Here is a 25,483-nt window from a genome sequence, read left to right on the forward strand (position 1 = left end):
GGATTACTCATAAAGGGGGATGGGTGACTTCAGGTTAAAAACAGCATGGGCTGGGCGAGGTGATCCTTGCTTGTAGTCCCAGCTACCCAGGAGGCTGAGGCAGGAGGATCCCTTGTTGAGCCCAGGAGTTCCAGGCTGCAGTGAGCTATGATCATACTACTGCACTCCAGCCTGGACGACAGAGCAAAACTCCGTCTCTTAAAACAAAAGAGAAAGAGAGAATATCTTTAGTAGGAAACATAAATCAATTTCTTCTGGGATGGCAGTCAGGTGGGACAGGTTGGGAGTAGTGTGAGATAGTTTGTGGACAGTTTATAGAGCTCTTTCTCAACTTGTTGTGAGTTCTTTTTAAAAATTTTTTATTGAGGTATTTTTAAAATATGCTATTTAATGTCATTTTCAGTAAAGAAAAATTCAAAACTTAAAGTATTAGCATGAATTTTTATCATTTATCTTTATATTATGCAATGCCAGTTTTAAATGCAAAAATAAGAACACAACTCACATGCAAAATCACTGAAATTACACAATTTGTATTTTGTAGCTTGAACATGCATATATATTTCATTCTTTCCTTAGCGGTGAAAACACTGCACAAAATTAAGTTAACTATTTTTATTTCACTCTTGATACATGCACAGCCAATCAATACTCTCTACCTCAGGCATAATACCAATGAGTAAGGAAGAGCTGAAGGAAGAGGAACTATGGGTTGCCCCATTTTTCCCTTTCTATCTATGTTGTAATACACGGTTGCCTAACACAGAAAAGTAACACCCCTAAGAAAGCATATGATAGGGTTCCCTGGTCATTCATGTTTCCTAGAATACTACTGCCTTCTGTTATGGGTTGAATGGTATACGTCCACAAAAGATAGGTTGAAGTCTTAACCCTCAATAGCTCAGAATGTGACCTTATTAGGAAGTGGTTCATTGCAGATATCATTAGTTCAGATGAGGTCATATTGAGTAGGGTGAACCCTTAGTCCAATATGACCGGTGTCCTTGTAAGAAAACATGGCCAGGCACGGTGGCTCAAGCCTGTAATTCCAGCACTTTGGGAGGCCAAGGTGGGTAGATCACCTGAGGTCAGGAGTTTAAGACCAGTCTGGTCAACATGGTGAAACCCTGTCTCTACTAAAAATACAAAAATTAGCCAGGCATGGTGGTGCACGCCTGTAATCCCAGCTACTGGGGAGGCTGAGGCGGGGGAATTGCTTGAACCCTGGAGGCACAGGTTGCAGTGAGCTGAGATTGTGCCACTGCACTCCAGCCTGGCAACAGAGTGAGACACCGTCTCAAAAAAAAAAAAAAGAAGAAGAAGAAGAAGAAGAAGAAGAAGAAGAAGAAGAAGAAGAAAAAAAAGAAGAAGAAGAAGAAGAAAAAAAAGAAGAAGAAGAAGAAGAAAAAGAAGAAGAAGAAGAAGAAGAAGAAAAAGAAGAAGAAGAAGAAGAAGAAGAAGAAGAAGAAGAAGAAGAAGAAGAAGAAAGAAGAAGAAGAAGAAGAAGAAGAAAAAAGAAGAAGAAGAAGAAGAAGAAAGAAGAAGAAGAAGAAGAAGAAGAAGAAAAAGAAGAAGAAGAAGAAGAAGAAAAAGAAGAAGAAGAAGAAGAAGAAAAAGAAGAAGAAGAAGAAGAAGAAAAAGAAGAAGAAGAAGAAGAAGAAAAAGAAGAAGAAGAAGAAGAAGAAAAAGAAGAAGAAGAAGAAGAAGAAGAAAAAGAAGAAGAAGAAGAAGAAAAAAGAAGAAGAAGAAGAAGAAGAAGAAAAAAGAAGAAGAAGAAGAAGAAGAAGAAAAAGAAGAAGAAGAAGAAGAAGAAAAAGAAGAAGAAGAAGAAGAAGAAAAAGAAGAAGAAGAAGAAGAAGAAAAAGAAGAAGAAGAAGAAGAAGAAGAAGAAGAAGAAGAAGAAGAAGAAAAAGAAGAAGGCTACATGAAGAGAGAGAGAAGAAGCCCGCGTGAAGACACAGGCAGAGCTTGGAGTGCTGTAGCTATAAGCCAAGGAAGAACAAGGTACTCCAGTTGTAATCCCTGGCCAACCCCAAAAAGCAGGAAGAGGAAGAAAGAATTTTTCCTTAGAGTTTTCAGAGGGAGTGTGGCCCTACTGACACACTGATTTGGGACTTCTAGTACCCAGAGTTGTGAAAGAAGAAAGTTCTGTTGTTTCATGCCCTCCCATTGTTGTACTTTGTTATGGCAGCCCTAGAAACTGACAACACCTTCTTTCTGTGTTCCAAAGCAACTTCTAGTTCAAATAGAAAGCATAGCCTCTCAGGTACTCCCCCTGCCCCATGCCCACTTGTACACACGATCCACTGACCTTCTGCTCCCTTTGAATGTCATCAAACTCCATGCATCACAGGTCCACTGGAATTCTGTGCTCATGAGGCATGGGGAATAGCACATGCAAACAGAGAATGGAATGGCAGACGCTTGTCTCCTCTGCTCCCTGCATGCTCCACTGTCCTGAAGGACTTCATTTACAAAACACAGGTTCAACGATAAAATTTTCTATATGCATGGAGCTGGCCCTGGGTGAGAGGTAGGTTTATTTTTCACTTATTCCGTCTGTGCCTTTTTAAATTTAAAAAAGTAATGTGGACCAGCTTTATAAATGTCCTAGGTTTTGAGTTCTGTTTGCAAAATGCTGCTTTTTTATTCTTCCTGCCTGGTTCTCAGACCTAATCTGCCGACTCATATCTCAAGAACTTGTAGTCAAGGATCATAAAGGATTTGGCAGATGTTCTCTTGACTAAGTAGAGCACACAATTAAAACTCGTTTAAAGGCATTGGATTGGTTTTTGGTTAAAGATCAAAGTGGTAATAAGGCAGATGTCTTCCGTCTGTCTCTATAAACCAAGCCAAACTTCATGCTTTTGGTCCTGAATGGAGCAGTGCAAACCATTAACACCACGAGGAAACACTATTCAAAGTATATGCCTCAACTTCCCCTGGACAGCTGAGTATGTGAGGAATTTATATGCTTGACCCTGTCAGGATATTCACTGCAGTATGGTTACATGGAAGCAAATATTCACTGCGATGTGGTTATACGGAAGCAGAAGGCTAGAAATGTATGGACATTCCCAGGCTAAATGTCCATACATTATGATGGATCCATACTATGGGACTACGGGATGTCATGCAGTTCTTTGGGCACTGCCATGAAACAACAAAACAGAAAACAGCAAGGCACACGAGGATGTGTAGAGTATGCTACCATTCATGTAAAAGGAGGAAAAGGCATGAATGTCTATGTGAATGCATAAATCACTTCCCAAGGAAACGTAAGACTCTGGTTATTGTTGGGGAGGAGGAGAACAAGGCCTGGGGACAGGGGGAGAACATGTACATTTTGCCACGTTTGAGAGTTTGTATCATATGAAAAGCAAAAGGAAAGTTCAGTGCAAACTGGGCAGTTGATAATATTACAGTGAAAATATTAGACCAATTTGTCCTCTAAGGAAGATTGAAAAGAGCAGATTTTTCTTTTTTTTTTTTTTTTAGGGATACATAAGAAAGCTGAAGATAAGTAGAATGCACTTGCTCTAAATCTGTCGTTCCCAACCTGTGAGTTTCAGAGGTTGAGGGTGGAAGGATGGTAACTGACTCATGGTAAGCACTTAATAAATGTTTAGTTTTTGAATGGCTTAATGAATACTTCTTCTTGGCTTGGTTGGGGGTGGATGGGAGAAGTGATTCCAGTTGCGTTGGTACTTCCTGCTGCCCGGCACAGGAAGCCTTCTCTGCTAAAGGCACCTGTGGACTGTGACTCAGCACAAAACCATCAGTTTACTGGTGCAATGTATATTTAGTCTTCAGAAATACTGAGAAAATGAGGGACTCTGGAGAATGATACACAAAGTGGTGTGGAATGACTATGCTTAGAATCTTACTGGAATAGCCCCTGGAGAAAAGCCCAAAGTTTTTGCTTTCCCTCTCAGTTATCCAAACTCCTGATAATTGATAGCTAAAGTTTAGGAAAAGGGCAGTACAAATTAGTGAATAATAAAGGCCTATCTTCCTTCAATGTACCCAGCATAGAAAGATTGGGAAAGGAATAATACTTCTATGAAAAACAAAACAAAACATCAACGCTGTTCATTGTTGTTGAATGGAGGAACCCTCTAGTACATTTTGATATGTCAGGTGATTATTTTAAAGTAACATTCACTCTTTTTTTCTGGTTATGAAATAATGCATATTTCTTGTTGAAAATCTATAAAATACAGAAATATTAGGAAAAAAAGTAAATTAAAATGTACCATAATCCTACCACTCTGATTACACAGTTAATATTTTTGCATATGTGTGTATGCATGAATGTAGTTTAACTGGGATCGTACTCTAATCTTTTTTTGTTTTTATTCATCCCCTTAAAGACAGCTTATTCTTTCTCTTGTTTTTGTTTTCAGAGGCATCGTCTTGCTCTGTTGCCCAGGCTGGTGTGCATTGGCACAATCATGGCTCACTGCTGCCTCAACCTTTGGTGCTCAAGCGGTTCTTCTATTTCAACTTTCCGAGCAGCTAAGACTACAGGTGTATACCACCACACCTGGCTAGCGTGTGTGTGTTTTGGGGCAGGGGGCCTTGCTATGTTGCCCAAGCTGGTCTTGAACTCCTGGCCTCATGTAATTCTCCCACCTCAGCCTCCCAATGTGCTAGGATTGCGGGCATGAGCCACCGTGCCCAGCCCAGTTTATCCTTTTTATTTAATAAATTATAAACATTTTCTCCAATTCATTTTGCATCACTTTTAAAAAGTTTTTACGAGACAAATAATTATTAAACCAGTTCCCTGTTCTAATGGTTCACTATAATGAAAAAGCATTTTTGGTGAAACACCTTTGAAATAAATCTGCTTTTTTAAAAAGAATAAATTTCTATAGGTGGAAGAGTTTGATCAAGTAACACAGTTTAAAATGTTTTGATTTATGTTGTCTAATACAGTTTAAAATGTTTTGATTTATGTTGTCTTTCAGAAAGATGGTATTAGTTTATATTCCCAACAGCACTGTGTATTTACCGAAAGTCCTTAACAAAAAAGTGCCCCAGTTTTTTTTAAAAAAAGCTTTTAATTTGTGTGCTAGGGAGTATGAGCATTTTAAAAATAACATCTATCCATATGAATTCCTTCTTTGACGACATACCTATTCATGTCCTGCATCCATTTCTGCATGTAGGGTGTTAATGTTTTACATACCGATTTATCAGAGGTCTGGAAAGTAACACCAACCTTTTGTCACATTTGTTAAAAACATTTTCTCAAATTCATCATTTGCCTTTTTGGTAATGATAATTGATGTATCTAAATCTTGTACATTTATTCAAATATGTCTACTCACCTTGCCCTTTGGGTTCTTCCTATGCCTTAATATCTAGGCCTTCCCCTCCGTATAATTCGTGTATGTTTTCTACTTCTTCTCTTGTGATTTGCTTGTTCGTAGTTCTCTAAGTTCTTGTATTTATTTTGGTGATATTTAAACAAGCCCTTAGTTTTACTTTTTTCCCCAACATAATTTATTAAATAATTTAGCCATTTATACTTGTCCCAACAAAGTGAAATGTCACATTTATCATTCAGTGAATTTTTAGGTATATTAAGTGTTCCTAGCCTTCCAGTTATTCCACTGATGCTTAATCCATCCATTCTTGTGTCAACACTACACTGTTCTAACTATAGTGTTGCAATACGCTTTAAGATTTGATAATACAGGTCTATCTCCCCAGGTTTTTGTTTGTTTGTTTATTGAGATGGAGTTTTGCTCTTGTTGCCCAAGCTGGAGTGCAATGGCACGATTTCGGCTCACTGTAACCTCCACCTCCTGGATTCAAGTGATTCTCCTGCCTCAGCCTACTGGGTAGCTGGGATTATAGGCGTGCACCACCATGCCTGGCTAATTTTTTGTATTTTTAGTAGAAACAGGGTTTCACCATGTTAGCCAGTTTTGTCTCAAACTCCTGACTGCAGGTGATCTGCTCGCCCTCGGCCTCCCAAAGTGTTGGGATTGCAGGTGTGAGCCACTACGCCCCGCCATCTCCCCCGTTTTTAAAAGATAAATTTCTTAGCTTTTCTTGCAGATATTCTCCCATTTGAATGTTAGAAAACATGTTAAATGCCCCCTCCACCAATCTATGCACAACCATTAAAATTTTATTAAATAGGGTAATTTGGGTTAAGTTGGTGTTTGTACCTCTATTCGTTCAAGCCTTATTGTGTTTCACCCTTTGTAACGTCTTAAGAGCCTGCACATTTAGTCAGTTTATGTTTAGGTATCTTACACTTTCAAAATAGTTCTTTTTGTTTGTTTGCTTTACATTAAAACTACTCTTCAAGGTCCAGTTGAAGCTTATCAAAGTTGATTTAATTTTTTCCAGGTGGGTCTTCATGTGCAGGAAAGCAGTCAGAAACTAAAGGCTCTTCAGTCGGAGTTATTTATTGAGTGTTCACTTTATACCTGGTGTAGTGATTATCCCTTTACACTCATTATCTCATTTAATTTTCAGCAGGTTGGTGCAACTTTTATTCCCATTTTACACACGAGGTTCTGAGTTTGAGGAACTTGACAAAAATCACCCAGTTGGTAGGTGGATCAAAACTATCACAAATATCAATCAGCCAAGAAGGATAGCTCAATGCTATGCCATCAGATGGCCTGACTCAAAAGAATGACTTTCCAAAAACAATCAACTGAACTAAAAAGACAATGTTTTCCATCCACCGGAACCGGCAAAAAAGCCTGGTTTTCCTCCAGCGTGAGGTGTGGAGAAATATTCGGCAGGAGCACAGTAAATACCAGTGACTTAGGCTCCTTTAGAATTAGGGACTCGTGGGTGAACAAGGGTGATTTTTCTGCAGCTTTAACAGGAATTGTCCGTTTGGAAATCTACCTCCCCATGGCAAGGCAGGTTTAAAAGAAGAGGAAAACAAACAAAAAAGCAAAAACAAAACAACAACAACAACAACGACCAAAAAAAAAAAAAAAAAAAAAAAGAGAAACAGAAGAACAGGTGGAACCGACGTAAGGATGGCTAGAGCAGTGCGCGCGGAAGGCAGAACTTTCTGAGGGCGTCCTGCCCGCACGTTTCACGCGCGGTGCGCGCAGGTGGCGCCGCGGTCCCTTTGCTCCCCGCGCAAGTCGGCGAGGTGCCCAGAAGGCCACCACTAGCTTCAGCGAAGGTGAGAGGGAAGCTTTCCGCCGAAGCGAGGGAGGAGGGCGGGCAGGAAGCGGAGCCAGAGCTGGCAAAGAAAGGCTCCAATTCCCAGCCCCCCGCCCCGCGGGGCGCGGGGGCTCCGGCAGCGCATGCGCGAGGCCCGGCCCCCAATTCCCCCAGCGAGGGAGGGAGGCCCCCGGCGGCCGGGAGCCTGCGAGCCGCGGCGGGACCCGAGCGCACGCAGGGGCGCGGCGACTGCCGGGGCTAGCCGGGCTTCGGAGGTCGCCGTCGGGAGTGCGGGGCGCCCCGGGCGAGGGTCCAGCCGCCAGCAGGCACCAGAGGGCACCGCTGGCTCGGCACTGGGAGGGGCCCGGCGCCCGCAGCCCCCCACGCCCAGAGAGGATGCGTGAGTTTCGCCCCGGCTCGAGGGCAGGATGTGGGAGCAGGACAAAGGCTGGGCGGCGGGGGAGGAGTTGGGGACGGCGAGCCGGTGGCCGCCGCCAGAGCCCCAGCCTCGAGCGAGCTAGCGGAGTCGACAACTTTCTCTGCAACTTTTGCAAAAGGGAAGATAAAAATTCTGCAAGTTGTTGCACAGCTCCATATCGCCCTGTGTCCGGTGAGCAGAGGGGAGGGGGCACCGCAGCCTTCCCCGGACGGGAGGCGACCGCCAGCTCCTCTGAGCGGCGCAGGAGGGGGCGCCCGCCCGGACGCGGGGTCAGGGGCGAGCGAGGATAGGGACACCGGGGGTCAGAGCTGGGGGCACGCTCTGGCCGCTGAAGTTGCCCGTGTCCACGCAGGGTGCGCCCTGAGAGCCGGGTAGCCTCGGATAGCGGCGCTGCGTACGCGATGATGGATGAGCCGTGGTGGGAAGGGCGCGTCGCCTCGGACGTCCACTGCACCCTGCGCGAGAAGGTCAGTCCCTCCCTGCCCTTGTCACTCTGGGTACAGTCTTCTTCGGTCTCGACTTCGTGTTCTCAGGTCGCCTGCGTGAGAACTCAGAACTCCTGGGTGCCTTTCTTTCCTCCTACCCTTTACCTTCTCCCGGAGTGTCTGAGCGGAATTGGGGGGCGGGGGTTAGAGACTGGAGATTGGAGAGATTGAAGTTGGTTTTTCTGATAAGGAGCTCAGAACTCTGGGCCAACTAGTCAGAGATAGCCACTGTACCACTAAGGCAGTACTTCCTATAGTATTGCCACCCTAGGTTATTTTAAACCGTACGTGAAGGGGTCTTTAAAAAATATTGTGTATTCATTCTAATGTGTAATTTAAGAATGTGTATATATCTAGCAAGCTCTGCATTTGCGATTTTCCATTTATTGTAATAATAATATAGCAGTTTATTTTAGAGCAAATTTATTTACATAAAAGTAGTGACGCTATATAAAGGTAAGTGGTAGTACAAGGAATATTATGGCCAAACACATGTATCTATGTGTATATCTAGAATGGGACCGAATGAAATTTAAGGAACACCAGTGTAGTTGAAAGAGGCTACAAACCTGGGAGGCTGAGGGAAGAAAACAAAAACTCCCCTGCCAGTTTGCCTCTGGTGGCAGAAGGTGGTTGGGAGCAGCTGAAATGTGATCCCTGCACACCCCTCCCCTCAAGAAGAGAAGGGCTGAGGGGCGTTGGGAAGGTGGAAGAGTCCAGGTGGGCTGGAGGCATGGCCTGTGTGTGTCTTGCCTCCAGCCCCTGGGCTGAGACTGGCAAGGAGTGACTTGGGGAACAGGTGTGAGGTAGTGAATGGATTGGTTTCCTAGGGCTGCCATTACAAAAGACCACACAAACTGGAGTACTTAAAGCAACAGAAATTTATTTCAGCTCTGGAAGCTGAAGGTCCCGGATCAAAGTGTTAGCAGGACCATGACTCTCAAAAGGCTCTAGAGGAGGATCTTTCCTTCTTCCTTTTAAATTTGCTGGTGCTTGGTCATCCTTGGCATTCCTCAGCTTGTAGGTACATCATTCCAGTCTCTGCCTCCAGATGCCTGTCATATGGTTCTATCTGTGTCTGTCTGTTTTCTCTTCTTACAAGGATACCCAATCATTGGAGTAGAACCCACCCTAACCCGAAGTGATGTTATGATAATTTAATTACGTCTGAAAAGACCAAGTAAGGTCGCATTCTGAAGGAAGTTCCAGATTGACATGACATTTGGGGGGACACTATTGCGCCCAATACAGGGAGGAAAAGGTCTTCCTAGTGTGGTACCTGAGTCCCCACACAGGTTTCACAGTCAGTGCATTTGTTCGAGTGTCTGGAGGAGCTCTGCTTAAAGGGTCACCAGCTACTTAGTGTTTTGTCCTCATTGAGTAGCTGTCTTCCAGTCCAATTAATGCTTTTTTCTTTTCTTTCTGTACCTGCTGACCTGTCTCTGTCCTGCGTTGCTCGGCAAGGCTGTAGCTTTCCTCTGTTCCCTTGGTCTTCTTCCCAGAACAGAGTGGCCAAGCTGTAGCACATTCCAGGCATCTGGACAAGAAAAAATCCAGGTCTTGTTGGTTCGGTTGAAAAGGAAGGAAAGTGGTAGGGGTATGGTCCTGGCCCTTTTCTGGAGGTGGTGGCTGAATGGAGCTAGTGAGGACTGCTGTGGAAATTGGGCTTCTTTGTTTATCATAGACTCAAGTGGTTGTCATATTTGCTCATAGCTTCTGAGGAACGACTTCGACCTGATTTGCCCCTTTCTAGAGGGAAGGATTTCTAAGAGCAATAAATGCCATTTGTTTAGTTACCTGAGAATGCCCAACCTTTTATACATAAGGGAGGATGTCCTAAATGTTCCTTTAGCTGCTCAAAGAAACAAAATCAATTCTCCATGAACTGCTATAGTCATGTCATAGTGCCATATGAGTTTACTATTGGGCTCCCCACCTCAGAGAGAAGATGGGTTTGTCCCAGTTTTGCAGGTTAGAAGTAGAAAATTCACCCAAGGACTGATGGCCAAGGTCAACCTTGACTTAAAGCTGGACTTATTAGGGCAAATCCCAAGTTCCTTTGGTTATAATGTCCCATCTCCTCAAAATACTGCTATTGTTCTCCTTTATTTCCTCTCCCTCTTCAAAGAAGAAAATGCTTCTTCAAAAATTTGGCTTCATGGAGTTTGGCAAGAAGAGTGAAGACTAGGGGAACCTAGTAGCCATACTAGCTTCGCCTTCCTCGAGGAATGAGGGCTGGCCTTTTGTTTTTCCCAGATAGGGTAATTGTTTTTCCTCAAAAGTCTACTCTGATAATGTTTCTAACACTGTAGAACAACTTTACAAGTGCCTGACACACAGGAGACGCTCACTCTTTGTTGAATGTTGCCAGATGAATAAAAAGCATGTTTACATATATGCTGCGTAACTGTTACCATACAACCACAAGCAGTTATCCTCACGTGACCCACACAGGAGGCGAAGCTGAGATCACTGAGACAGTGGGAGCCCCACTTTGTCAGATATGAGATTCCAGTCTAGCATCATACTACAGGGTATCAAAAACTTGACACCGTGGAAACAAGTCTTCGTATTGCATGCACACTAGTGATGGAAGCAAAACCCTGATCTGCTTGTTTAACCTCTCTAAATCTGGCCCCATCTTCCATTCTTCCCAGAATAGCCAGAATTTAGATTGTGTCATTCTCTGCTTAAAGACCTCCAATGTCATCCCACTGCACTTACAATTCCCGGTTCTTACCACTGTGTGGAATACCCAGCACAGCCTGGCTCTGGCCTGCTCTCTGACCTTGTCTCCTACCCGCTCCCTACCCTCCATTCCATTGCTCTTGAGCCACACTGACCTCCTTTCTGTTCCTGGAACAAGTCAAACTTGTTCATGTCTCAGGGCCTTTGCACTGGCTCTTTCCTCTCTTTGGATTCTGTGTTTCTCAGACTGTCACATGGTTGCTTGTCTCCCTTAATCTATTGCTGCCTCTCCATGTCACTCTATTAAATCATTTACCAGGATCTGAAGTGTTTTTTTTGTTTTTTTGGGTTTTTTTGGTTTTTTTTTTTTTTTTTTTTTTGGGTTTTTTTTTTTGTTTGTTTTTTTGAGATGGAGTCTCACTCTGTTGCCCAGGCTAGAGTGCAGTGGCGCGATCTTAGCTCACTGCAACCTCCGCCTCCCAGGTTCATGCCATTCTCCTGCCTCAGCCTCCTGAGTAGCTGGGATTACAGGCGCGTGCCACCACGCCCAACTAATTTTTGTACTTTTAGTAGAGACAGGGTTTCACCATGTTGATCAGGCTGGTCTCAAACTCTGACCTCGTGATCTGCCGGCCTCGGCCTCCCAAACTGCTGGGATTGCAGGCGTGAGCCACCACGCCTGGCCTGAAGTTATTTTTCATTTGTTTGCTGCCTTTCTTCCCACACTAGAATACATGCTACACAAGAAGAGGTCTGTGTCTGTCTTGTTCCGTGTGGGGACCTCAGTGCCTCGAACACAGCCTCCTAATGTGTATGGAATGACAAGGAGGATGAATAAGTCAGTCTTCGCTTTTGTCTTCTGTAAGCTGGGAGAAATGTTTTACAGCAATGTTAGAATTAAGTGAGTGAACTTCAGAACAGTGTGAGGTGCAGGGTGGGTACTTGGCAGGCATTGTCCTCTCCGCTTAGGGTTGCTGTGAGACACTGATAGCCCGTTCCCATAGTGCTGTTCAGAGTAAGGCTTAGGGTTTGTGACCACCCTCCAAGGGGTCCACACACGTGATAGGTAATCCTTGTGAGAAAGGCACTGTTAGCCAGTTGGACCATTGGTCCTGTGATGGTGTTGAAGCCGGGAAAGGGACCAGTTTGCCAAAAATCATGTATCTGCTGAGGGCTGGGACCCAGGGGTGAGACCCCATCAGTAAGACCCTCTAACCAGCCTGGCATCCTGATGGGTGAATGCGGGGAGTTGAACCCTCTTCCAGCCCAAATTTCTCAGGAGAAATCTCTCCCTCCCCTTTCTGTCAACCAGCCACCTTTATCCCGTGCTCAGCCCTTAAATTCCTCCTTGGATCCTTCTTCCTGTTCCTGTTGCATCTGCAGAAGCCCACCTAGAAGCCCGCTCCCTTCAGCTCCTCTCCTCTGACCTTTCTGCTGGGGGTGGGAGTGCCAGCCAGTACAGGGATGTGGGGTTTCTTACCTGCTACGTGTGTGCCCCTTGACCCACTTCCCTGAACCAAAAGGAGGAGCAGATTGTCACCAGGCTGGTGTCACCAGTGAGGAGGCTGCTAGTGATGTTTTTCTGGTAACCAAGTCTATGCCAGGTCTGTCCAGATTAAAACTCGGGGCCACTTGTTTTTTTCTTGAAAGATGCATCTACCTAAGTTTAAAATTAATAGAATGTTGAATCCAAGAACTAATAGATTTTGGTGAGTGCTGGTTACACATGATGGAATGAGAGCATTAGATGGTACGCAGCTTGAGGGCCACGTTCCTTGTCCCCCAAGCCTCTCCTTTGTCATGTGTCCTGGCCCCACCCTCATCCTTGCTTCTTTCACCATCTTTGTCACCCTGCATAGTGACTTGTCCTACCCACTAGACTATGAGCTCCTTGCAGGTATGAGGTGTGCCTTGTTACCTTGGCATTCCCAGACCAGTATCTGAGTCAGAGAGGGACCTCAGGGTGTCCCTTGCCTCACCTGATGCAGGCACAGGCATTGTGAGTGCACAAAAGAGTGAGACAGCCCCAAATGGACTCTTCTGGGAAATGCTGAATGAATGCTTGTGTGCAGGGATGCTTCCTGGGAGTCCTTCATCTCGTCTTCCGCATCTGCCAGGAGATGCCCCTGGCCTGTCCCGTAGAGTCTTTGTGTGTCTGGCCACAGCATTGGCTGTGGTGTCCAGCACAGGATCTGGTTGCTGGAGGATGCCGCCCCAGGTTCCTACAGACCTGCATGTTCTCCTGTCAGGTAACGTGGGACAGGAAGTTAGAAAAGCAATTACCCACAAGGCAGATTTACTGGCCTGGACCAAAGTACAGCTTAAGGATCTTAGGAAAATAACTGCAGGTCGAGCCCAGATAACAGAAATGTAGATAATTCCTCCCAGACTTCTAACAGGAGGTCCCGTTTCTCTTCCTGAATTTTCTGAGCAGCAGAGTAGATATAACTTGCACTCTTCTCCTTTTGATTTATGCCCATTTTCCACATAATCTTCACTCTCTAATTAGAAGAAAGTAGTTATGTTAGTAAGCAGAGACACCACTGTGACTTAAGGCTTCTTGAGTGTGTAGAAGACTTTCTGAATATAGGGATTTCTGGAGTTCTTAAGGGTAAAAATCTCCCTCCCAAAGCCATGTTGATAAGCTCTGCTTGACATGAGCTGGTAACTTTATCTCCCTGGGCTCCAGGGATCCAGGCTCTAGGGACTCCCCCCTTCTCCTCCACTGGGTGTTTTACCTTCTCCCAGGATGGGAGTCATGTGATACCTTAGGGGTCTTCTCGTCCTGCTCCAGACTTGAGATCTGCAGAGCAACCAGCCACCTAATGCGTTTTTTCCCCTTCCTGAAGCTTACTTCATTGCACGTTTAGAGGACTTCAGCTCTGTGCAACCACTTTTTTTTTTTTTTTTAAGGCGGAGTCTTGCTCTGTCGCCCAGGCTGGAGAGCAGTGGTGTGATTTTGGCTTACTGCAACCACCACCTCCTGGGTTCAAGTGATTCCCCTGCCTCAGCCTCCCGAGTAGCTAGGATTATAGGTGCGCACCACACCCAGCTAATTTTTCTATTTTTAGTAGAGATGGGGTTTCACCATGTTGGCCAGGCTGGTCTCTAACTCCTGACCTCAGGTGATCCACCCACCTCGGCCTCTCAGAGTGCTGGGATCACGGGCATGAGCCACTGCTCCCAGCCACATTTCTTAAACCAGTGGACAGATAAAAGATGTTGGATTTGCGACTGAATCTATGCAAAGATCTTCCAAAACATGAACAGCAAACATTTCATTTAGTGATGGTTATGCTAGTAGCTACTGTTTATTGAGCACTTTCTAGATTTCAGGCAGTGTGCCAGCATGCTCACATATATTACCTTATTTACTCCTCACTTCGGCTCTAGTGTTGGGATTAACCCCAGTTTACAGACAAGAAACTGCAAGGCTCAGAGAATAAGTGTCTGAGATGAAACCGCAGATTGTATCAAAGCTTGAACGTAAATTCATTTTAAAAGTATCCAATTTAACAAAAAATGGAAATACAAAGCAGGGGAAAATTGAGGTTCTGTCCTCCATGACACTATAGGCTCTTGTGTTTTAGTTTGTTTTATGGCACTCTCCAAGGGATGTGCTCTCCCTAAACCACCCTGGAAAGCTGGCTGCTATGGGCACGGGCCTTTCTCTGGGCATTGGAAAGGGCTAATGCCTAGGCCAGGGTCGCCTTTATTTGGCCCTGGTGGGTGGCTATGCCTGGGCCTCACCTGTGTGTGGTGCCTCTCCCCTCAAGTGATTTGGCCTCTGCCATTGCCTGTCCCTAACTTGCCAGGGAAAAGGACACCTCAGGGCTTCCTGCTCTTGCCAAATCTGACGGCTGGATAAGTGGTAGAAATTCATCCCAGCTCATCCTCAGCCCCTGTGTCAAAACTGCACCATTTTTTAGTGACTCCTGAAGCTTGCACACCCTTTTATTTATCTCTTCCAACATCGGTATTTTTTCTCACTCTTTCCCCTAAATCCCTCAAATTTCCCCACTTCAAGACTGAACATCTGTGTCCTTATAGAAAGTAGTGACCTGGCCGGGGACGGTGGCTCATGCCTGTAATCCCAGCACTTTGGGAGGCCGAGGTGGGTGGATCAGGAGGTCAAGAGATTGAGACCATCTTGAACAACAAGGTGAAACCCGTTCTCTACTAAAAATACAAAAAAAAAATTAGCCGGGCGTGGTGGCATGCACCTGTAGTCCCAGCTACTCGGGAAGCTGAGGCAGGAGCATGGCTTGAACCCGGGAGGCGGATGTTGCAGTGAGCTGAGATCGCGCCCCTGCATTCCAGCCTGGCGACAGAGTGAGATTTCCTCTAAAAAAATAAAAAGTAGTGACCAAGGTCCATACTCAACAAAAGGCTCATGGATTTGGGTGGGTCATCCTCCACTTGGTTTTTTCCATTCCCTTCCCCTCCTTCTGAGCTTCTGCATCCCTCAAGGGGAAGTCCTCCCCAAATCACAAGATGCTCCCAGATCTACCAAAAAGAAAGTGTTCCAAACTCTGGCAGTGGGATGTGTCTGCCCGACTTAGTTACAGCAATGTGTCATTCAGGCCTTTCAAACTCAAATGCTGGCTTTGACAAGCTCTTCCCTCCTCTAATAGCAAGGCTGTCTTATGGCAGTGTTCTTCCAGTGAGACCCTAAGCAGTCTGCCCTCATGACCCCTTCCTGGAGATGAAGGTGTGGGGGCTTATAGAATAAGGAGAAATTTCCTGCAGTCTGACCTGCAGAGGTGATTCAAGCTGCCTTAGAAGTTGTATACAGAGGATGGAAGATGGACTGGGAAGAATTGAAAACCGCAAACGAGGTTGGGGGACAAGATGGGCTGCCATTCAAGATAGTGTCTAGCTTTGAGACTGACTGCAGTGTTTCACCCGTATTCTGGAGGAAGCTGGTGACAAAACTGAACCAGCACTTGACGTTGTTGCTTGAGTCTTTTAGGTCTTAGAATACCAAAATGCTCAATGTGTGCACAATACCCAGTCAAGACATGGTCTCAGCGTGCCTTACCTGTGGCAGAAGCAAATTACCTTTGAAGGCTTCCTTGCCTCTGCAAAACTACGACAGCAGTCCCTGCCCCACCTGCCACCCAGGTGTCCCAGGGAGAAAATGGGTGTGTGTGGACCCCATCAATCTCCAGGGCCTCCAGATCATGAAATAGGTAAGGGACTTGGCTGGGCACCCTGGTTGGCTGGGGAAGCCTGTGCTGTCTAAGGGAGTGGAGGACATTCAAGACTTGGAGCTGGCCCTGTGCCCTTGCCCTTGACTTCTTTGTCTTCCTAAATCACACAGTCCCTCGGGTAAAGGGAGTGCAGCCAACAGTTCTCTGGTATGTCTGAGCACCTGGCAGAAAGAGGTGACACTGCGACTCTGCTGTTCTCTCTTTTTCTTTTTGAGTTATTATACACACACACACACACACACACACACACACACACACACAGCATTTGTTTAGGAAATGGCAAAAATGAATACAAGCAAATAGAAGAAAGTAAAATTCCCCTCACAATCCTACCACTTGGAAACAATCTCGGTTGACATTTTGGTGTGTGTTCTTTTCTGTGCATGTCATCGCAATACCTTTTTTTTTTTTTTTTTTTTTTGGTAGTAAAAATGGAAAATGCCGACCAAGTGCAATGGCTTACGCCTGTAATCCCAGCACTTTGGGAGGCTAAGGCAGATGGCTCACTTGAGGTCAGGAGTTGGAGAACAGCCTGGCCAACATGGAGAAACCCTGTCTCTACTAAAACTACACAAATGAGCAGGGTGTGGTGGTGAGTGCCTGTAATCCCAGCTACTGGGGAGGCTGAGGCAGGAGAATCGCTTGAACCTGGGAGGCAGAGGTTGCAGTGAGCCGAGATTGTACCATTGTACCCCAGCTTGGGCAACAAGAGCGAAACTCCATCTCAAAGAAAAAAAAAAGGAAAATATCTTGTTGTAAAACACTTTGTCTATTTCCTACATACATCTTTCCATATCATTCTTTTCCACCCAATTCCTGATTATCGGACACTAGCAAAGAATTAGAAACAATCAGTTGTTTGTTTAGAATAGGTAACACATGAATGTGATTTTGAAAAACCACACTATACGAAAGAGTAGATGGTGGAAAGGCTTCCTGCCACCCTTGTCCCCGAATTTCCCTCCGCAAAAGGTACCACTGATCCCGATTTCTCGTGAATCCTATTCTGTCCATAAGAAAACATAAATTATGTGTGCTTTGACACGAGGTAGTATGAATTACACACTTTCCTTTACCATTTCATTATTTTGATGTTTATTTTATTATTATTATTATTATTATTATTTATTTATTTATTTTTATTATTGAGACAGAGTCTCACTCTGTTGCCCAGGCTGAAGTGCAATGGTATGATCTCGGCTCACTGCAACCTCCACCTCCCAGGTACAAGTGATTCTCCTGCCTCAGCCTCCTGAGTAGCTGGGATTACAGGCACATGCCATGACGCCCGGCTAATTTTTGTATTTTTAGTAGAGATGGGGTTTCATCACGTTGGCCAGTCTGGTCTCAAACTCCTGACCTCAAGTGATCCGCCCGTCTCAGCCTCCCAAAATGCTGGGATTATAGGCATGAGCCACAGTGCCTGGCCTCATTATTTTAATGTTTAGATTTTAATAATCTAAATAACTTTTATGAAACCATGAACAGAAGGGTTTTTTTTGTATATTTTGCTAATTGGAGCAATAATGATATATAGTGGGCACTTAGGAAATTTGTATTGAACAAATGAATAGACGATTTCCTTTTGGTCATTTTCTATTCAAGTATATACATTTTATTTTACAAAAATACTATCAAGTATATCACAGTTTCATAACTTTTTTCCTTAACTGCACATGCTAAATAACCTTCTGTGTCATTTTCTATCCTTCTGCAGTCCCATGCATAATGTTTTATGGATGCATCATGATTTCACTAACTCATTGCATTGTTGGATATTTAGGGGACTGCTTATTCATTTTTTAAAAATTGAGGTATAATTTACAGCACAATATACATATCTTAAATGAATATACAGTTTATAGTGTACAGTGAGTTTTTACAAACGTATATACTCATGTAACCACCACCATAATCAAGACATAAGGTCAGGCACGGTGGCTCATGCCTGTAATCCCAGCACTTTGGTAGGCCAAGGGAGAGTGGATCACCTGAGGCCAGGAGTTTGAGAACAGCCTGGCCAACATGGTGAAACCCCATCTCTACTAGAAATACAAAAATTAGCTGGGCGTGGTCCCAGCTACTCGGGAGGCTAAGACAGGAGAATCACTTGAACCTGGGAGGCAGAGGTTGCAGTGAGCTGAGATTGTGCCACTGCATTCCAGTCTGGGTGACAGAGAGAGACTCTGTTTCAAAAAAAAAAAAAAAAGATGGCTGGGCACAGTGGCTCACACCTGTAATCCCAGCACTTTGGGAGGCTGAGGCGGGCAGATCACGAGGTCAGGAGTTCAAGACCAACCTGGCCAACGTGGTGAAACGCCATTTCTACTAAAAATACAAAAAATTAGCTGGGCATGGTGGCAGGCGGCTGTAGTCCCAGCTACTCAGGAGGCTGAGGCAGAAGAATTGCTTGAACCTGGCAGGCAGAGGTTGCAGTGAGCTGAGATTGTGCCACTGTACTCCAGCCTAGGTGACAGAGTAAGACTCCATCTCAAAAAAAAAAAAAAAAAAAAAAAAAAAAACACAGGACATTACCATCAACCTAGAAAGTTCCTCATCAGTCCCATCCTGCCCCCAGCCTTAGGCAATCACTGATCTGCTTTTTGTCCTTGTAAATTAGATTTGTCTTTTCTAGAGTTTCATATAAATGGAATTATATACATGGACTCCTTTCTGCCTGCTCTTTTTTACTTAATGTCATGCTTTTGAGATTCATCCGTGTCGTTGTGTCTATCAGGAGTTTTTCTTTTTATTGCTGATTAGTATTCCATTTTATGTCTATAAAATTTTGTTCATCCATTTCCCCACAAATACCTTTTTGAGTTGCTTCTAGTGTACCATTTGATTTTATATAGCACTGCTGTGGTGATCCTTGATTTATATCTGTAAGTATGCTCAGGAATAAGTTCCTAAAATGGAAGCGCCAGTTACAGGGTCTGATTTTAAGAACCTTGCATATCACCAGGTAATAAATTCCCACAGGACTGCACTAGTATACTTCCACTGGTGGTATGGAAGAATGCTTGCTTCCCAGCAACTTTGCTAACCCTGGATATTACCCTTTAAAAAAAAATTAGTACCATTTGGAGAGGTTAAAAAAGGTGTCTGAATAGCTGTGTTTAAAAGGAGCAGGAGCCGGACATGGTGGCGTGCACCTGTAGTCCCACCTCCTTGAGAAGTTGAAGTGGGAGGATCACTTGGGCCCAGGAGTTTGAGGCTGCAGTGCGCTATGATCATGCCAGAGTGAGACCCCTATCTCTTTTTTTTTTAAAAAAAGAGTGGGAACCCAGAGTGGGAAAACAACTAGAGCCAGGGTGTCCAATCTTTTGGCTTTCCTTGGCCACATTGGAAGAAGAATTGCCTTGGGCCACACGTGGAATACTCTAACACTAATAATAACTAATGAGCTAAAAAAAAAAACACCAAAAAATCTCCTAATGTTTTAAGAAAGTATGAATTTGTGTTTGCCATGTTCAAAGCTGTCCTGGGCAGCATGGGGCCCATGGGCTGTGGGTTGGAAAAGCTTATGCTAGAAGATGGCAAGGCGAGAGGCAGGGAACTCTGAATCCTTTCTAGGCTGCATGGAACCCCATTTGCAGCCCAGAACTGGCCTGAGACCTGCATCAAGGGCTGGATGAGGGCTGTTAAGGTGACCCGGCTGGAAAACTCCTCCAGCTCCCTCTTAGCCCGTGCATTGCAGTGTGTGCTGCCCCTGGTAACTGGATCCTTCAGAGGCAGAATTTGAATCATCCTGAGGCACTGAGTGCCTTGTAGGTCCCTGGAGCAGATGGTTCTAGGCCCTGGGCATTCTTGTAATAGGGATACCCACGCCATGCCACCAACTGCTAAGTCTGGAAGTGGTCATCACGTGATTTGGGTGGAAGGGTTGGGGGGACACGAGGAGGAAGGAGAGGAGGTCATTCAGAACAGAAGCATCGGGAATTGGATAGATTCAGTTATTGTAAGGGAAAGTTTTAGAGAACTTCAATGGCATCAGAAGGAAATTGGCCACACTGTGGTCCATCCATGCATGAAAATATGGTGCAGTCATTAGATGCGACATAGTAGACAGCGTTGGTGTGCAATGGACTTTTCTGATTATAGTAAAAAAAAAAAAAAAATCCAAGCAATTCAGAGCACTTCTGACTCTTTGGAGTGAACTATTGTTTTTTCCTTAACTTTTTATTATGGAAATTTAAAAAGATACACAAATGTGGAGAGAACAGTAGAATGAGTCCTCACATACCCTCCACCCAGCTTCCTCACCTGTTTCATCTGTTCCCCAGACAGTGTGTCATTTTACCCATAAATGGCACTACCAGATAAGGGCTTTTTTTTTTTTTAACAACTATGCCATTTTCACACTAAAATAATTACCAATATTTCATCAATATCTTCTGTTGTCCATTTCTCTGTTGTCTTGGAAATGGATTTTGTAGTTGGTTTGTTCACATCATAATTCAGATAAAGTCCATACTTACATTTTTTTTAATGTCTCTTAAGCTGGGTGTGGTGGATCACTCCTATAATCCCAGCATTTTGGGAGGCCGAGGCGGTTGGATCACTTGAGCTCAAGAGTTTGAGACCAGCCTGAGCAACATGGCAAGCCCCTGTCTCCACAAAAAATTTAAAGATTGGCCGGGCGCGGTGGCTCATGCCTGTAATCCCAGCACTTTGGGAGGTGGGTGGATCACCTGAGGTCAGGAATTCCAGTCCAGCCTGGCCAACATAGTGAAACCCTGTCTGTACTAAAAATACAAACAAAATTAGCTGGGCCTGGTGGCAGGTGCCTGTAATCCCAGTTACTCGGGAGGCTGAGGCAGGAGAATCGCTTGAACCCAGGAGGCAGAGGTTGCAGTGAGCCGAGGTCGCGCCATTGCGCTCCAGCCTGGGCAACAAAAGTGAAACTCAGTCTCAAAAAAAAAAAAAAAAAATTAATAAATTAGCTAGGCGTGGTGACACACACCTGTAATCCCAACTACTTGGAAGGCTGTGGTGGGAGGATTGCTTGAGCATGGGAGGTCCGGGCTGCGGTGAGCCGTGTTTATGCCACTACACTCTAGCCTGGGCGACAGACCAAGACTCTGTCTCAAAAAACAAATAAACAAATGAATAAATAAATAAATACAGAATACAAAAATATTCTCAAGTCTTTTATTTTCCAATGGTCCCCTCCCCTGCCTGAAAATATTTTTTTCATGCCATTGATTTTCAGAGAAAACAGTTTCATTTGTCCAGATAAATGTCCTGTATTCTGGATTTGACCTATTACCTCCTCACGCAGTCATTTAACTTGAATTCCTTGTTAACAGATCGGTTTATACACTTCCCTACTCCTGTGGGATTATAATGTGCTTTAACCTACCTGTTTTCTAGCTGTAGACTCAAGCATCACTTCCTCAAGAGAAGCCATCCTTGACTCCCAGACAAGGACAGGCTGGGCCCTTTGTTTGTTCTCAGAGCACCCTTGGTGATTCCTTCAGCACTTAGCACAATTTGTAATTATACACCTATTTCGGCACCTATCTGATGTAAAGCTAGCTCCCTCTCCAGACTGCAGGCCCAGGGGAGCAGGCGCTGGATCTCTCCAGCTCTCAGCAGAGTGTGTGTTGCCTAAGAGTCCCTCCATCAGGATGTGCTCATCACTGACACCTTATCTGACTGAAGGCTGTGCTCTGCAGCCCACAAATTGCCTTCCTGGACTTCACTGTTGAAACCGTCTTTTTTTGTGTGTGTGTGTGTTAACAGTCTCTGTTGCCCACACTGGAGTGCAGCGATGCAATCTCACTGCAACCTCTGCCTCCTGGATTCAAGCGATTCTCGTGCCTTAGACTTCTGAGTAGCTGGGATTACAGGTGCACACCACCATGCCCGGCCTCAACATAGTCTTGTGGGGTAGGTAGCACGTCTACCAGTAACTCCACCATATACTAGTAGAAAAATGGCATCTGAGGGGTTAAGTATTTGACCAGAGTCCCCCTTTTAAGCAAGGTAGTTAAAGCCTTAATATTTTGTGGATCTGCTGTCCCCACCTGAACTTAGATAAGGCACACATGAAGCAGAGGACTTGCAATGCAGCCTCCAAGTTGGTGATGGTGTAATATGGACTTCCCCTCAAGCAGCGCTGACACCCTGGGCAGCCACCAAGCTAGGTGAGAAGGTGGGGGTTAGTAGAGCAAAGCTGTTGACTTGGCGTTGACATTTCTCTTTAGTCTCTCCTTTTGTGTTAACTTTTGGTTTTGAAATCATTTCAAACTCAGAGAAGATTTGCAAGCATAATATGCAGTTTTGTGAACATTTTAACACATTTGTCCTATCATTCTTTTTCTCTGTTTATATTTCTTTCTTCACCCAAGTTGCAAAACTAATGCCACATTATCCCTTAATACTTCAGGGTTCATTTCTCTCTTTTTTTAATAGAGACAAGATCTCACTGTGTTGCCAGGTTGGTCTCAAACTCTTAGGCTCAAGCAGTCCTCCCACCTCGGCCTCCCAAAGTGTTGGGATTACAGGCGTGAACCACTGCACCCAGCCATGGTTACTTTTAAGATTGGCTATGAAGTGGTTTCTGCAGGAATTTTTGTCAGACCACTAGGGACATCTTCCCAGGTATCCAGGACCTCCCCAGAGCCGTGTTTCAGGAAGAGGGGATTCAGCATTCTGGTTAGGAAGGAAGAAGCCAGGCAGTCGCTGGTGGGCTTTGCTGGCCTCAGCTGTGGGGAAGGCAGCGCTCTGGCTGATTTCCTGGGGCCATCTCCTTGGCTTCGTTGTCACACAGTGCCCACAGAAGCAGCCTCTTTATCCAGTGGTCATTTAGCAAGCCTCATGTGTAACCTGCAAGACCTGTGGGAGGCTCTACCAGGAGAAACCATGACCCAAACCCTGCCCTGAGGCCCTTAGCATAGCTGAAGATATAGTCACATCACACCACTTACAGCCATATGTTAATGGCCATATAGCCATTTAATGTTAGTAATGATAGTCCAGTTTTAATGGGTGCTTACCGTGTGCTGAAAGCTTGAGATCGCCTCCATTAGCTAAGTCCTCAGGAAACTCCTTCCAGTAGGGCCCATAATGATCCCCATTTTACAGATGGGACATGCAAAGTTTAGAGAGTTACGTAACTTACCCAAGCCCTGCTAGCTGTTGTCTACCACACAGCTAGTAGACAACCTGGCTCCAAAGCTCACACCTACTTCTATACCAAAGACAGGTCCAATTGCCCAAAGAAGTCTTAAAAAGCTTCAAGAAGGAGGTGCTGTTTGATTTGGGTTTGAAGGATGAGTAGAAGTTTGCTAGGCAGAGACAGGTGTGAAGTTCATCTCTCTGCAGGGTCCAGGGCAGCTGGTGAGAGTCAAGCATTAGTGGCCTGCAAGGGGTGGCCTGGTCAGTTGCGGGGAGGACTAGGGGATGCGCCAGAAACACTGGCTTTGAGGATGTGGGTCTTCCTAGATGTTTGAACCTTATCCTGAGAACCCATGGAGGGCAATGAGAAGGGTGGGGAGGGGAGGGGAGGGCCAGCTCCCTGGAAATGCACCCTGGCCTCGGAGACTAGTTATTACAGTTATTGCAGCCGCCCCGAAGCGATGGCAGCTGAACTTAGGGGAGGAAGTGAGGGGACTTGACAGGTTTTAGACAATAGGGTCAAAAGGACCAGCGAACCAAAAGCGGGGAAGATTTCAAGTTTCTTGCTAGTTGGAACAAAGTAACTTTCCTTAGCTGAGCTTGTTCAACCTTTTTCATAGTAAACATTATTCTTGTTTCCCCTTCTGGAAACTGTCAATTGAGGGACTCCCACTGCCCACTAAGTGAAGGGAATTGATGTTCACTGGGCACCTGCAGAGGGCCAGCAACTGTTAAATGCCTTGTGTGTGTTATCTGGTTTAATTACTAAAGTTGCTTCAGAAAGAAAAAGGATGAGCTAAATGTACTGACCAAGGCACTGGTGGTTCTTGAATATCTGTGCATGTTTATTCCTGCATTTAACACACTGTTTTTAGCAGCCAACTGCGTGCTACACACTGTGCCAACCACCACGTAAGGGATGAACAAAAGTTGTGTACACAATTGGGGATGAACAAAAATTGTGTCATGGAGCTTATAGTTGAGCATCAGGCTCAAGTGGAGAACTCGTAAAGCATAGATAGATACTCAGCTCCATCCCCAGGAATTCTGATTTGGTGAGACAGGAAATAGAGGTTGTGTCAGGTCCCTAGGGCTGCTGTGACTATGTGCCACACACTTTGGGCTTTATTCTCTCACAGTTGTGGAGACCACAAGTCTGACATCAGGAGGTCAGCAGGCCACAGCTCCCTCTGAAGGCTCTAGGGGAAGATCCTTCCTTGCTCTTCTAGCATTTGGCGGCAGCTGGCATTTTATCTGTGGTCTTCCTTGGCTTGTAGCCACATCATTCCAGTTTCCGCCTCCATCTTCACAAGGCCTTATCCTCCTTGTCTGTCTTCACCTCGTCTTCCCTCTGTGTGTCTCTGTCTCTGTTTGCTCTTCCTATAAGAACATAAGACACTGGATTAGCACCCATCCTGATCTAATATGACCTCGTTTTAACTTGATTGCATCTGTAAGGACTCTTATTTATTTGAGACAGATCGCTCTGTGGCCAAGCTGGAGTGCGGTGGCACGATCTCGGCTCACTGCAACCTCCGCCTCCCGAGTTCAAGAGATCTCCTGCCTCAGCCTCCTGAGTAGCTGGGACTACAGGCGCGCACCATCACGCCCAGCTAATTTTTGCATTTTTAGTAGAGACAGGGTTTCACCGTGTTGGCCAGGATGTTCTCGATCTCTTGACCTTGTGAACCGCCCTCCTCAGCCTCCCAAAGTGCTGGGATTACAGGTGTGAGCCACTGCACCAGGCCGACTATTTTCAAATAAGGTCGTATTCTGAGGTTTCGAGTAGACAAGAGTTGTCAGGGAAACACTATTCATCCCAATACAGGGGGGAACCCCCTTTTTAAATAGGTCCCCAGGGCATTCGAATGCATGTGGTCAACTGGCAACCCGTTTGAGAAACCTTGGATAGTAGATGGGTAGGGAAGTAAAGTCTCAGTGAGGGGGTAGTGGTGCAGTCACCCTACTGTCCCGTTTTGGGCTTCTCATTAGGGTCGAAGCTCCCAGGAGAATCCACAAAAGGAATCTGGAAATCGGGGACAGGAGCTGGAGGTGTGGAGGGAAGAGCTTTGGAGCCACTCCACAGAGTGATCCAGGAGGAAAGCGGAGAGATCCAAGAATTGGACCTGTGACAGAGAACCAGCATGGAGGGGCACGTCGGGACCTCTTTCCCCGGATAACAGAGGGCGTGGGAGGATGAGGGGCACCCCAGTCCTCCGCTCCAGAAGGTATGGGGGATGCGGTCCTGTAGGAAACCGGCAGAAGTAAAGAATTCAGTTGGGGGGTGTGGTGTCTTTTAAAAAGGCCATGAATGTTGTCTGTGGGGGTGTTTGGAGGCCCCAGAGCCGTGGATTGGATGGGGGGTCAGGTCTGTGGGGGTG

At 45.3% G+C, this 25,483-nt stretch overlaps 2 protein-coding genes across 6 annotated transcripts in view; one reads left to right on the forward strand and one right to left on the reverse strand.

The window, feature by feature from the left end:
- PTTG1 (PTTG1 regulator of sister chromatid separation, securin) overlaps window positions 1-25,483 on the reverse strand; it is a 241,843-nt gene that overhangs the window by 110,208 nt on the left and 106,152 nt on the right. The window lies entirely within an intron of this gene.
- The window catches only part of CCNJL (cyclin J like), a 61,802-nt gene continuing 43,375 nt past the window's right edge, over window positions 7,057-25,483 (forward strand). For 2 of the 5 annotated variants that reach the window (XM_050794811.1, XM_050794812.1), the window contains exons 1-2: window positions 7,984-8,058; window positions 25,095-25,330. Coding sequence is in view for 3 of the 5 variants with exons in the window: in XM_050794808.1 (XP_050650765.1) it covers window positions 7,993-8,058 (66 nt within the window). In the remaining 2 variants the exon portion in view is untranslated. Of the gene's footprint in view, window positions 7,172-7,321; window positions 7,553-7,611; window positions 7,763-7,943; window positions 8,059-25,094; window positions 25,331-25,483 lie in introns of those variants that run through there. The other 3 variants (XM_050794808.1, XM_050794807.1, XM_050794810.1) reach the window with 3 other exon arrangements.

The sequence above is a fragment of the Macaca thibetana genome, chromosome 6 (assembly GCF_024542745.1).
Source record: "Macaca thibetana thibetana isolate TM-01 chromosome 6, ASM2454274v1, whole genome shotgun sequence".
In the NCBI taxonomy this organism is placed as follows: Eukaryota; Metazoa; Chordata; class Mammalia; order Primates; family Cercopithecidae; genus Macaca; species Macaca thibetana.